General features: G+C 38.2%; 1 protein-coding gene across 3 annotated transcripts in view; it reads left to right on the forward strand.

The window, feature by feature from the left end:
• Window positions 1-15,002, forward strand: part of wdfy3 (WD repeat and FYVE domain containing 3) — a 253,917-nt gene that overhangs the window by 164,888 nt on the left and 74,027 nt on the right. For all 3 annotated transcript variants that reach the window (XM_052010252.1, XM_052010254.1, XM_052010253.1), the window contains 2 exons: window positions 1,821-1,981; window positions 7,881-8,110. In XM_052010252.1, coding sequence (XP_051866212.1) covers window positions 1,821-1,981; window positions 7,881-8,110 — 391 coding nt within the window. The remainder of the gene's footprint in view (window positions 1-1,820; window positions 1,982-7,880; window positions 8,111-15,002) is intronic.

A 15,002-nucleotide genomic window follows, 5' to 3' on the forward strand; every position in this document is an offset into this window, starting at 1 on the left:
GATAGGATGCAGAGCTGGGCTGACAAGTGGCAGATGGGGTTCAATCCAGAGAAGTGTGAGGTAGTACACTTTGGAAGGACAAACTCCAAGGCGGAGTACAAGGTAAATGGCAAGATTCTGGGGAGTGTGAAGGAGCAGAGGGATCTGGGGGTTCATATCCACAGATCACTGAAAGGGTAGTTAAGAAAACTTATGGGATGTTAGCTTTCATAAGTCATGGGATCGAGTTTTAAGAGCCGCGAAGTGATGATGCAGCTTTATAAAACTCTGGTTAAGCCACACTTAAAGTACTGTGTCCAGTTCTGGTCGCCTCATTATAGGAGGGATGTGGAGGCATTGGAAAGGGTGCAGAGGAGATTTACCAGGATGCTGCCTGGATTAGAGAGTATGGATTATGAGGAGAGACTAAAGGAGCTAGGGCTGTAGTCATTGGAGAGAAGGAGGATGAGGGGAGAGGTATACAAGATATTGAGAGGAATAGATAGAGTGGACAGCCAGCGCCTCTTTCCCAGGCACCAATGCTCAAAACAAGAGGACACGGCTTTAAGATAATGGGTGGGAAGTTCCAGGGAGATGTCAGAGGGAGGTTTTTCACCCAGAGAGTGGTTGGTGCATGGAATGCGCAGCCTGGGGTGGTGGTGGAGGCTGATACATTGGACAAGTTCAAGAGATTGTTAGATGAGCATATGGAGGAATTTAAGATAGAGGGATATGTGGGAGGAAGGGGTTAGATAGTCTTAGGTGTGGTTTGAAGGGTGGCACAACATGGTGGGCCGAAGGGCCTGTATTGTTCTATGGTTCTAAGATGCATTATTCTGTGTTTCAAGTAATTTTATATGATTTTTTTCATCTTATTATAAATGAGTGTTACTAGTGGTGTATTTGTTTCCAGTTTACGTCTTGTCAAAATGTGTTTTCCAGTTTTGAATCAATTGTTTCCAACCGGTAGAAGTTAGTGGCGAGATCAAAAAAAAACATGGAAGTATGATGTTTCATGGTTCCAAAGATTCTATTGCTGAATTTTTTAAAAAACGTTGAAAACAAAATAGTTGCTCATTGAATTTATTAGCAGCATATTTCTTAATTTCCCATAGATGTTTGTTCTTTGACAATGTTATATATCACATTTAGGGAACTAGCTGGAGAATGATAACATGCAGTGTAGCAATATCCATTTTCAGCAGACCTCTTGTGCAAGTTTTAATTATATTGAACTCTTGGAAGGAATACAGATAATAGTTACTTGTGCTCTAATTTTTAACTTGGAGCAAACTAATGTTCACTGATGATGAGTTTTGACAATCAGACTTGTTTTTGAGGTTAATGATTCTGTGGTACTGCAAAATTGTTTAGATTATGAAATTAGAACATCTCTCAAAGTGATTATTGTACACTTGCTAGAAATTCTTTTTTCTGTCATCATGATAGTTCTGCAATTTTGAATGAGTATAGCATAAAGTGGTACCCATTTGATAAAAAATGCACAAAGAATAATATGTAGCAGTGTTGAATGCCTTTATTGTTGAGCTGATGCTTTTATCAGAGAATGTTGATATAATATAGTGCAGTTTTGAAGTTAGAACATTGAGAAGGCTAGTGTATCAAACCTTGTAATTGTAAGTCACCTTCCCTCAAAAAAACTGTTTTAAACAAATAACTTGACTCTTTTTACAAACAATTGATGCAACTAAAAGTTGAAATCTGCAAAAAAAAATGAAGTTAATGCATTTATTTTCATTACTCAGTATAGAGTATTTATGATTATTATAGTTCATTGTACAAAATAACAATATAATTGGTATTTTTCATAACTGTTCCAGGTGAAGATTCAACGTTACCTATTGCTAGTGGAGGAAGTTACAGTGTATTAGTGAACAACGTATTTTACTTAACACAGCGACTTGTGGACAAACTTTGGCAGGGCATCTTCAGCAAGGAATCAAAGCTTGTTGTTGACTTCATTATTCAGTTGATAGGACAAGTAAGTGGATGTTATCTATTAAGCTCAAAAATTAATGTGATTTTTCAATACGTTAGGATTAAGCTAATTAAATTTAAATGTGGAAATGAAGAAGGAAATTAACAAATGCAGGAAATGCACAGTGATAGTGTCAGCTTCTGTGATTAGATAATGTCACATAATTTGCCTGCAAAATGATGATAAGTTAAAGATTTGTGCCATTAATCAGTGTGTACATGAAGAAAATCTGGCCTATTGTTACAAGGGAAGGGTGCAATGAGAATTGCAAATTGCTGGATTTTTTCTGGTATTCTGCTGTTAGCCTTCCAATAAATAAAGCCTGCTTGTCTCCCAGTGTGTGTCAAAATATTGCTATGTTTGTTCCATTAAACTCAGAAAATAGTCAAGATTGCCATTGGTCTTCCTTTTTCAAAACATGTTCTCAATTAAAAGGCCGTGGTTCTGTGCATGTCATATAAAGCTTGCAATCAGAATGTAAGTTATTTGATTTGCTTAGTAGATGAAGCAGATTTATTAAATTAATTTGCTCTGGATTCTGACTGGTAGTAAAATTACGGCTAAATTTTATTTGACATGTCATTGTTTGTGGATTACACTAGTCAACAGAGATAGCATTTGTGTGCTATATCGTACTAATTTACAGACATCATGTTGATTCCATGAGTAACACCATAACTTCGAGTTTCTATAAATTGCAGAGCTTCAGCAAGTCATATTCCATTAAATAAAATAATTTAGGACGACAATTTAGCTTAGCAACAATAGCAAACTGGTTAGTGCTTGCTGGAAGGAGCACATTGTAAATCTCCTCAAGTAAGACTGCCTTTGATTTGCCATTCAAATCGTTAAGTTTCATTGGTTAAGGAAGTAGATTGTTGGCCCTATCGTTACCCTGTTTAAAGATGTCTGTTTAATTAAGATGTTATCATCTCACATTTTAGGCAGTTTGCAGTACAAGATTAATTGAACCAGAATTGTAAAGAACAAAATACATGGAGTTCATTGCAAGGTGTTCTTGATCTGTAGTAGGGTATTATTTTGGAAAAGGAGTTTCAGGTCAACTTCAAACTTTTAGTTCCAATGAAAGGATTACCCTTAAAATCTCAATATCCAACAAGAGAAGGGAAAGTTGTCATATTTGTTCCTGAAGCACAAACTGCATTTACTAGAAATGTGAAATTAAAACAGAAATACTGGAAATACTCAGCGGGCAGACTTGTGGAGAGAGAGAGAGAGAGTTAACATTTCAGGTTGATAACCTTCCATTAGAACTGTTAACAGTTAATTATGCTTCTCTCTCCCTGGATGCTGAATATTCCCATCATTTTCCATTTTGGCTTTTATATTTGTTGCACAATTCATCATTATTTTACAAGCAAATTGTGCAGTATTATCTAATCTCAGAAGCTGACATCATTGCTGTATATTTCCAGCATTTGTTATTTTTCCTTTCTCATTTCCACATTTAAATCTGATCGCCTTAAATTATTTCACTGTTGTCAATTTAACTGAAATGCATCTATTGCCTAAATGCCAAAGGCAGTAATCAAAAGGAAAGCTTGTTTCTTCTGTTAAATTGGGAAATGAGAGCATCTTGTACTTCAGGCAATACAGCATTAAATTTTAAAGGATCTAATCCATAGATGCCAAAATGAGGTTTAATTTATATCCAAAGTATTTGCATTATTTGGTAACTTTCACCATGCTATAAGAGCTTAGATGATGTTTGAAGAAACTCAGAGACATGGTCTGATAAGTGACAAGTAATATTTGCGCCACAAAACTTCCAGGCAGTGACATCTTCAAGTGATAGTTGACTTTTAATATTTAGTGAAGTTACCCTTGTCAAGTCATCCAGTATCAACATCTAGAGAATCGCTATTAATCAGAAATTCATCTAGAGCAGCCATTTTAAATACTGTGGCTACAAGAACAGATCACTTGCTGGCCATCTTGGGACTAATCTCTTAACACCTCAAAGTCTTTCCACAAGGCACAGGTCATGAGTGCATTCAAATACTTTTCACTTTCTTGGATGAGTGTAATTCAACCAACAGTGAAGAAATTTGACATCATCTAAGGCAAAGCAGCAGATTGGGACTTGATCCACAATCCTAAACATCAAACTCCTTCACCATTGTCACAAAATTAACTGCAGTTGCATGCCTGGGTTACTCTGACAGCACCTTCCAAATCTGCAACCTTCACCACCATGTAAGACGAGGGCATCTGGCACATGGGAGCAACACCGCTTGTTGGTTCTTCTCCAAGTCGCTTACCATCCAGATTTGGAAGTACATCGCTTTTCCATTCTTCACCATTGTTGGGTCTAAGTTCTGTAATCCAACGTAGTAGCACTGTAGGAGTACTGGAAGGATTGTAGCAATTCAAGATGATTCACCACCACCTGCTTAACTACAATAAAGGATGGGCAGGAAATTTTGGCCTTGCCAAGGTATGCCAAAAACGAAAACAAATTAAAATAAATTAAAGGTATTAGCAAAGATGTTTGCAGCACAATCATTTTGAAGAGGATTTGGGACAGTCTTGAACATAAAGATACAATAGATAATGACCTCTGCAGTGAATGTTTTACTGCAGTATTGATAAAACAGAATGAAGTCTTTAAAGTTTCACAGAAAAAGTAGTGAAAAGCCACTGAAAAATAAATCATTAATAATCAAATATTGGCATGCCAGAAAATAAACTATCCACAATATTTAAGTCAATTATGAGAAAATGCTGATGGGACTAACAATGATTTAGGAACATTTATTGGAATTGTGGAGATGGTAATGGTTGTATAGATAAACTAGTTTGGTTAGGTACATGTCAGAGAATGTAATTAAAATACATTAAAGTTCTAAAGGGAATAAATAGCTAAAAGATCAACTGTGATGGCAATAACTCGATGTCCAAAGAGGAGGTGGAGTTAGTTTAGAAGATGTTTTTTAACCAGTTTTTTTCAGACACAACAAGAAATGTAGCATTACTGAACTGTACTGGGAAATGAACCAGGTCAAATGGAGCAGTTATCTTTCGAGGACATCTAAGAAACAATAACCATAATATCGTATGGTATGTAAGAGGCTACAAACTACTTCAAAGTGAAAACAGTCAATTCGATATGGGCAAGTTTCAGTTTGATAAGAACAGATCTGGCCTGGGTAAATAGGAATCAAATCATGGCTTGTGAAAATATAATTGAAAAACTAGAGGCCTTTTAAAGTGGAAATGTTTCACATACAGCCGAGGTTATGTTTCCATGAGGGAATATGGTAGGTAAGTTAAAGCCAGAGCCTGATGGATGACGAGAGAGAGAGAGTGTAAAATGGAACAGCACAAGACAAATGCCAAGTTGTTAACATGAGTGAGAACTAGGCTGTTAACAGGAAATTCTGAGGGGATGTAAAACAGGAAATATAAGGGACAAAATGAGATCATGAGAAAAGACTGGCAGCAAACATTAAAGTTATCCTATAGGCGTCTGAACACAGTAAGAAGAGAAACAGAGCCATACGGAGACCAGAAGGGAAATCTACTAATGGTAGCAGCGAGCATGGTTGAAGTACTTAATAAGTACTTTACATTAATCTTCGCAAAGAAAGATGATGCTGCTGGAGCAAAAGAAGATGGAATTGAGATCCTAGATGGGCTTAATATTGATAATGAGGAGGTCCAGCTGAAATTTAAGTGGAAATCACCCGTCAGTCCTTGGTTACAGAGAGGTAAAAGGGAGGAAATTGTAGAGACCCTGGCCATAATCTTCCAAACATCTGTGGGTTCAGAGATAGTGCCTGAGTACTGAAGAGTTGCAAAAAAACTTGCAAGTTAAAACCCAGTCAATTTAACCTTGGTGGGGGAAAGTTCCAAAAATAATGACCTGTGGCTGGGGCAGAGTTACTCATCACATGGACAAGTGCAGATTGTTTAAAGAAATCCAGCATAGATTTGGTAAAGATAAATTGGGTCTAACTAACTTGATAACATTTTTTTGATGAAAAGGGTTAATGAGGGAAATGTAGTTAATTTGTATATGGATTTCCAAAACACATTTAATAAGGAGCTATGTAATAGATTTGTCATCAAGATTGAAGCCCGGGAAATAAAAGAGGCTTCAGCAGCATGGATAAAAAATTGGCTAAGTAACAGGAAAAGGTAGTAGTGAAGGTTGTTTTATTGATTTGGAGGAAAATGTACAGTGGAGTTCCCCAAGGATTGGTACAAGGGCTGATACTTCACTGAATATTTACCAGTGATTTGGTGTAACAGACAGCAGTTTCCAAATTTGCAGATGACACAAAACTTAGAGGTGTTGTGCAGTGTAAAATTAATCATAGACTTAAAAGAGGTATGCTGATGAAACGGAAAGATGAAACTTAAAAGCATGAAAGGTATTGAGAGAGTGGATGGAGAAAAACTGTTCCCACTGGCAAAATTCTGCCCTAGCTCAGGCCATCAACAATCTCAGGGCAGCTAAAGATCTGCCCGTGTTAGAAAAATAAGAAAACTTATTTTGAGAAACATCTGATCACTTCAATGGAAGATGAAAGCAGGGAGAATTGCACAAGGAATTACAGGACAGGCCTGAATTGCAGTTATGACTTTGCACCCATATTAATGACTGATTTGCTCTGCAAAGTTCTAAATCTGTTGTGGCCAGTTATTGCTAAATAAAGAATGAATCTATGACAAATCAATTAAAGATGTCCAATTAGGTTTTTATTCAACTTAGTTTAAAAGAAAATAAAAATAGCCAAGAGTATAGGAAAATTAATTCCAGGAACCTTTGCACAAATTTTATTAAATTAATGTTATTTAAAAACTTTTATTTATTCATTTTCAGAATCTGGATGTTGTTAGTAAGGCTGGCATTTATTGTCTATCCCTAATGGTCCTCACAAAAATGGTGGTGAGGTGCCACCTTCAACTGTTGCAGTCTTCCTGGGACATATTCTCTTTTTATTATTTCACTTTTCCATAGGTTTTCTGTACTCATATTTAATATGAAATAGACTGAAATAAACTTGACATGCTAAGTATTTAATGATGTATGACTGTAGAGTAGTTCTCTGATGGCTGGGTGGTGATCTTAATTTTCTTCCAATGTCATCTGAAGATTAATTTTTCTAGAATCTAAATTGTGCAAACAATTTCATTTATAAATATTATACATTTTTATTTGAAATCTGTTATAAAAAAATAAATTTGTATTTTTCTTGCATTATTTTTACATTGTTTTCTCCATCCCCTTCTGCCTTTATCATTCTGTGTGCATGTCCCACGCCTCACTGAGGAGCACATTGAGTCATTTCTAGGGTTACTAGTTCAAAGTGAGTATTAATCAATTGGGTACTGAGCCAACTCAAGTAATGCTGAAATTTTCAGGTGATGCAAAAATAGTTTTCTTCAGAAAAGCAAAGGAACTGGAAAGCTGTTGATAAACTAGGGAAGTGGCAGATGGGATTCATTGTCATTGAAGGTTAAGTGATGTATTTTGGTAATTAAAAACATTAGTAATTATAGTATGAATGAAAGAATGCCTTATACTGTGGATTATAACTGGTGAATAGGGCATTAAAGGAAGTAACTCATCTTTGATGTTATAAGAAATATCTGAGAAAATTCTAGGTTTATTTCAAGCAACACAGAATATAAAAGCAAAGTAAGCCAAAGGGAAGCCTTAAGATTTTAAGTGGAGTATGCTGGGTAGTATTGGCCTGCGCATTATGCAGATTAATTATAAATCTACCAAAGGAAATATGGTTTTGTCTTTTTAAGAAAATCTTTAATATGTTGTCTATTTTAATATAAAGCAAAACAGCTAATGAAGCATTTGAAAGTTTTAGAATTGAAATGTTTTTTTTAATCACTCATATTGGTCTTTTTTTCTGTCTAGTCAAAACGAAGGTCGCAAGGACTGTCTCTGGATCCTATTTATCACTGCCTTAATCGAACCATACTATGCCAGCTATCAAGACCACATAAGACTGTTCCACAGCAAGTTGCTCTTTTAGATTCTTTAAGAATCCTGACAGTAAACCGTACTCTTATTTTAGGACCTGGCAATCATGATCAAGAATTCATTGGCTGCCTTGCTCATTGCTTACTTAGCCTCTACACTGGCAGGTAGGTCTTCAGATATTAGCTTTGAGAGCTTCCTCACTATATGGTAACTCAAAGAAGCCAGTTTAATATTGCTTTAACATCAGTTCAAGAATATAGCATAAAATGTCTTGAAATTTTAATCTTTCATGAGACCAGAATTTCCTGGACCTGGCCTGCACTTAACTGGGCTGGATGTGGAGGGTTGACCCTGCTGGCCTCTGTACCCTTGAGCTGAGCAACAATAGTCCTCTGGTAACGTAGCACTGAGCCCTAGAACCCAGAATATCTCTGATAGAATTTGACAGGAAATAAGGATTGAGATTTGTATTAGGCCCATATCCCTCTATGTACCTGTCCAAATGCATTTTAAACATTGTAATTGTATCTGCTTCTAACACCTCCTCTGGCAGCTCATTCCAGATAACCATTACCTGCTGTGTGAAAAACTTACCCCTTAGATTTCCATTAAATTTATCCCCTTTCACCTTAAACCTATACTGTCTTGTTCTTGGCTCTCCTGCTCTGGGAAAAAGATGATCTATCCTATCTATGCCCCTCATAATTTTATAAACCTCTCAAGGTCACCTCTCAGCCTCTTACCTTCCAGTGAGAATAAACCCAATCTATCTAATCTCTCATTCTAACTACAGCTCTCCATTCCAGACATGTGCTGATGAATCTCTTCTGCACTCTCTTTATCGCTACCAGATCTTTCCTGTAGTGTGGCAACGAGAACTGTACACAATTTTCCAAATGTGGTCTAACCAATATTTTGCCAGCTGCTGCATGACATCCCAACTCTTATACTCAGTACTCCAGTTTATGAAGGCAAGCACACCAAATGCCAGCTTTACTACCCTATCCACCTGTGTTGCCACTTTCAACGAGGCATGGATTTATACCCCAAGGTCTCTCTGTTGATCAATACTCCTAAAGTCCCAAGCATTTACTCTATGTATCCTACCAGAACTTGACTTCATGAAGTGCATTACTTCACACTTATCTGGATTAAATTCTAGCTGCCACTGCTGTAGATAATTTAATTTATAAAAATTTAAAAAATGAAGTTGATTAAAATTATTAAAACATTAAAGTACAATATTTTTAAAGGTCTTGTCTTTCTCATCTGTAAACTGTGATTTCCCCTTTGTGATTAATGGGGACTCCAGTCCTAAGCCAGGTCTGACCTGGGGAATCCAAGCATGACCAAGATCTGCTGTGGGACTCCAAATAGAGTCTGGCAACTGTGTGTAGTGATTGATGTGCTGGCATTTTATCAATTGGTTAGTCTTAAACTTACAGCAGTTTTCTTCAGAACTGCCAGATACAGCCAGAAAGGTTTTCCCTGTAGATTATTTTCTGATTTGTATGTGATTCATCAATAATATCAGACCACTATTGGAATTTATGTTAGGACATATTGATGTGTGCAGTTGATAGTGGTCACAAGTGAGAGTAATTGATGTTGAAATGTGTTTCTGGTGAGTTAAGTCATCAGTTTTTTTGGAGAATCCACAATATGACAGTCCATGGAATTGCAGGAGAAGTGGCAGCATGGATATAAAACTGGCCTACAGACTGAAAGGAAAAGTGGTAAACTGTATTTTGAACTAAAAGGAAGAGTTTAGAGATGCTCGTATGTACTTAGACAAGAAAATTCCACAGAGCTTTAGGAAAGAACATGCTTAATGTGCTGACTGTCAGCCTCTCTCTTCAAAAATTCCTTGTTCCTTGCTTGAAAAATTGGTAATTTGGATTGAAGAGGTATTGTTGCAGCTATATAGGTCCCTGGTCAGACCCCACTTGGAGTATTGTGCTCAGTTCTGGTCGCCTCACTACGGAAAGATGTGGAAGCCATAGAGGGGGTGCAGAGGAGATTTACAAGGATGCTGCCTGGAATGCGGAGCGTGCCTTATGAAAGCAGGTTGAGGGAACTCGGCCTTTTCTCCTTGGAGAGACGGAGGATGAGGGGGGACCTGATAGAGGTGTATAAGATGATGAGAGGTATTGATAGGGTAGATAGTCAGAGGCTTTTCCCCAGGGCTGAATTGGTGGCCACAAAAGGACATAGGTTTAAGGTGCTGGGGAGTAGATATAGAGGAGATGTCAGGGGTAAGTTTTTTACTCAGAGAGTGGTGAATGTGTGGAATGGGCTGCCAGAAGCGGTGGTGGAGGCGAATACGATAGGGTCTTTCAAGAGACTGTTAGATAGGTACATGGAGCTGAGTAACATAGAGGGCTATGGGTAAGCCTAGTAATTTCTAGGGTAGGGACACGTTCGGCACAGCTTTGTGGGCCGAAGGGCCTGAATTGTGCTGTAGTTTTTCTATGTTTCTATGACATGAAAAATGGAATTTGGAAAACTCGGTTTTCATTTGCTAGATTTTAGTCTAATGATGTCGGTTTAATATCAGCTGTAGGAAAAATAATGGAATTTCTACTAAAGGAGAAAATAGATGAACATGTCTAGAAAAACAATAGTGAATAGTCAGCAAGTATTTTAAAAGAGAAAATCTTGCTTTATTCACTGTGAACTTTTTAAGGAAGTAAGAGAGGGAGTAAACAATGCTAACGCAGTAGATAGCTAGATTTTGAAAAGGCTTTTGATAAGTTACCCCATGGTAGACTATTGAGCAAAGTCAGAGAATATGGCTTCAAGACAGAAAGCAGAAAATGTAAATAAACTGCAATTGTTCACAGTGGAAGAAGGTGGGTAATGGTGTTCCACAAGAATTATTGGTCGGAGCACTGCTGTTCACAGTTTAGAATCAGGATCAGATTTATTATCACTGTCTTATGATGTGAAATTTGTTGTTTTGCAGTAGCAGTACAGTGCAAAGGCATAAATTACTATAAAATACAAAATAAATAGTGCAAAAAAAAAGAGGTGGTATTTATGGGTTCAGAAATCTGATGGCGGAGGGGAAGAAGCTGTTTCTGAAACGTTGACTGTGGGTCTTCAGGCTCCTGAACCACCTCCCTGATGGTAGTAACGAGAAGAGGACATGTCTCAGATGGTGAGGGTCCTTAATGATGGATGCCGCCTTCTTGAGGCACCACCTCTTGAAGATGTCCTCAATGGTGGGGAGGATTCTGCCCGTGATGGAGATGGCTGAGTCTACAACCCTCTGTAGCTTCTTTACGATCTTGTGGATTGGAGCCTCCATACCAGGCTATGATGCAACCAGTCAGGATGCTCTCCACTGTACATCTGTAGAAATTTGCAAGAGTCTTTGGTGACATACCAAATCTCCTCAAACTCCTAATGAAGTAGAGCCACTGGCATGCCTCCTTCGTGATTGCATCAATGCGTTGCGCTCAGGACACATACCTAATGATTTACATTCTCAAATTTCTAAATGTACAGATGATACCAATTTGGGTGGATTGTCAATACTGAATGCAATTCCCGCAAGTCATAGGAGGACATTAGTAAACTTGTAGAAAGGGACAAATGAACAAAGGGGGTTCAGAGTACAAATACCCAGAACAATAGAAGTATCATCAAAGGTTGGCAGTCCATAAAAATAGCACACCAACCATGGGGTTTTATTTTAAGAGGGATAGAAATGAAAAGTAGATAAGTTATGCAGAACCCATACCAGACATTAGTTAGGACTATTGTGTACAGATCTACTCACCATATTATTAAAGTTCATAGAAGCGTTAGAACATAAGATAAAGGAGCAGAATTAGGCCATTCAGCCCATCGAGTCTGCTCCACCATTCAATCATAGCTGATTGGTAGGAGTATGGAGAAAATTTGCAAGGCTGATAGCAGAAATGCGAGGGTATACATATCAGACAAGAATGAACAGGTTCTGTCTCTTTTAAGAGAAAAGAGGAAAGACTGAGGGGCTGTCTTTAATAATAATAAAGGGCTTTGATAGGGGTGATGCAGAAAAGTGTTTCCACTTGTGGGAAGAGCTTAATCAGAGGCCATTGGTGAAGAAATCACCAGTGAATTCTGAAGAATTTTTTTTTACCAAACAAGGGGTGAGACTGTGAAACTTGCTTTCAAGGAAGAGTTGAAGTGAATTGTATACAGGTATGCCTCAATTTACAAAAGGGTTACATTCCTGGAAAATGTTTCAAGTACAAATTAGTAAAGTGAAATGACATTTCCTATGACCAAGAATTTTGGTCAGAAAATCCTAAATACTTCAAGTACATCAACACAAGAATCTGAACGTAATGTACCCTTTCAGAATACTCACTAAATGAAACATCCAAGTTCTTGAGGAGTCTTGACAGTGTGAATTTGGAGAAGATGTTTCCTCTCGAGAGAATCTGGAACTAGGTGTCTTTGTTTTCACAAAAAGGCAGATGAGATGGATTTGTTTTCTCTGAAGGTTATGAGTCTTTGCAACTCTCTCTTCCTTAAAGGCTGGTGGAAGCAGAATCTTCTTTGAGACAGATTCTTGATAATCAAGCGAGTGAAATGTTATTGCGAGTAGGTGGGAAAGTAATGGTGAGGTTGCAGTTAGATCAGTCGTCATCTTATTGAATGGCAGGACGGGCTCAAGGGTCTGCCTCGTAATTCATAACTTTGTATGAAAGTAGTGGTGGCTTAGCACATTGAGGTGACTGTGAGGGAGGTAAGACAAATTTGGCACAGAATGTTGGTAAATCTAAGTTTGATGGCATCTGTGATACTGATGACAAGAGCTCCATCTCTGACTGTCCTGGCTGGTTGATGAATGAGGCTTAAAGGTGTTGATGGAAAACGGGACAGCTTTCTTTTTCATCTGATAATGCTCCTTTTCACAAAGCATGGCTTTTTATATTATGTTACCACATTTAATACTGCATTTCTTATTGAGATCCTCAGCTTTGAAGATCGCTGCTGCTTTTTCAGTGTAGAAGAATGCTTCTGAAACCCTTTTTGTAGTGAATTGTTTTGATTTTGATGGTGCTTTGCCAGTGGCTTCTTGTTCTTCTTGTGACCTCAGTTGCTTCAGCTCTCTCGGATCATTTATAAGCTTTCATCATGAGATTCTAATGCTACTTCTATATCATTTTGTTCAATTTTATCAAATCCAACCTCATTTATGATCTTGACAATTTCTTCATGAAGATTTTTCATATTTGTAATCCAGGGAATTGTACATGCACTCTGACCATAATTTCCTCCATACACCATTACACAAGAGTTATGTCATCTCAAGAAAACACTGATGGCTATCCTGATACTGATACCTTTTTTCAAATTTTCCAAATGTTGGGTGTATCATTGTAGCTCAAGTCCAACATGATGTGACTCATTATGTGCTGCAGGTAGCAAGCCTTGAACATACTGACATCATCCTGGTACACGGGTTGTAACAATGAAGTGCTGTCGTGGGGGCAAAAGTGCAAAGTAGTTGTCGTGAGCTGTGTCTTCAGTGTTAACCAGATGTCCAGGGCCATCGTTGTTTAGTGTAGGGAAGGACAATGATGTGATATAATCTTGGAAGAGCTGCACCATCATGCAGCCTTTTTTGTTAGATCACAACACCATTGGAAGATTGGTGTTTGACTATCCTTTTAGAGCACAGGGGTTCTCTAAGTGTTAGAATAAGAGAGGTTTAAGCTTACAGTCATCTTTGGCATCGCCTCCAGGGAGAAATATAAGACAATCTCTGGCTACATTGAAGCCTGGAGCAGTTTTCTCACCCTTGAGATGAACGTGTGAGATGATAGCCCCTTCTGAAAGAGTTCTGTTTAATCCATGTTAAATAGTTGTTTAGGAGAGTAACCAATTTCCTCAGTGATCCATTTCAGCCCCTTAAGAAAATCTTCTGCCACCACAGTCTGCACTTTCCAATTCCCTTGTAAGACAAATATTTGGTTTGCATGTTTCTTGGAATGATCAAACCTGTCATGACTGGCTTTGAATGTATTAGCACTTTCAGCAGATCCATTAACCACCTTGTATTCTTCTGAGTCTTGCTATAATGACCTCACTTTTCCATGGACCCATATTCTGATCTTCTAACTACATGATTAACCTTTTTTTTCCATGTCTCTATCATAGCATCTCTGTCCTTCATAACATTTTTTTTATATAATCCCCTTGAGAAGGTGATATGGTGAGCTGCCTTCTTGAACCACTGCAATCATTGCAGTGTGGGTATGCCCACAGTGCTGTCAGGGAGACAGTTCCAGGATTTTGCCCCAACAATGGTGAAGGAGCAGCGATATATTTCCAAGTCAGGATGGTGTGTGGCTTGAAGGCAACTTCCAGGTGGTGGTGTGCCCATGCTTTTGCTGTCCTTGTCCTTCTAGCTGGAAGAGGTTGCAAGTTTGGAAGGTGCTCTCTAAGGAGTCTTGGTGAGTTGCTGCTTTGCATTCTGTAGATGGTACAAATTACTGCTAATGTATATTGGCGGTGGAGTGAATGAATGGTTGTGGATAGGATGTCTGTCAAGTGGACTGCTATGCCCTGTATGGTGTCGAGCTTCTTGAGTGCTTTTTGGAGTTGCACTCATCCAGCCAAGTGGAAGAGTATTCCATCACATTCCTGACTTGAGCCTTGTAGATGGTGGACAGGCTTTGGGGAGTTAGGAGGTGAGGTACTCACTGCAGGATTCCTAGCCTCTGACTTGCTCTTGCAGCCACATTGTGTGTATGGCTCCAGCTCAGTTCCTGATCAATAGTAATCCCCAGGATATTGATAGTGGGGGATTCAGTGATGGTAATGCCATTCAATGTCAGGGAGTGATCGCTGGATTTTCTCTTGTTGGATATTGTCGTTGCTTGGCACTTGTGTTATTTGCAACTATCATCCCAGGCCTGTATATTGCTACATTCAGTTGATGACGGCTTCATTATCTGAGGAATGGTGCTGAACATTGTGCAGTTATATAAGCAAGCATCTCTACTTCTGATCTTATGATTGAAGGATGGTCATTGATGAAGCAGCTGAAGATGG

This window comes from Pristis pectinata, chromosome 2 (assembly GCF_009764475.1).
Source record: "Pristis pectinata isolate sPriPec2 chromosome 2, sPriPec2.1.pri, whole genome shotgun sequence".
NCBI lineage: Eukaryota > Metazoa > Chordata > Chondrichthyes > Rhinopristiformes > Pristidae > Pristis > Pristis pectinata.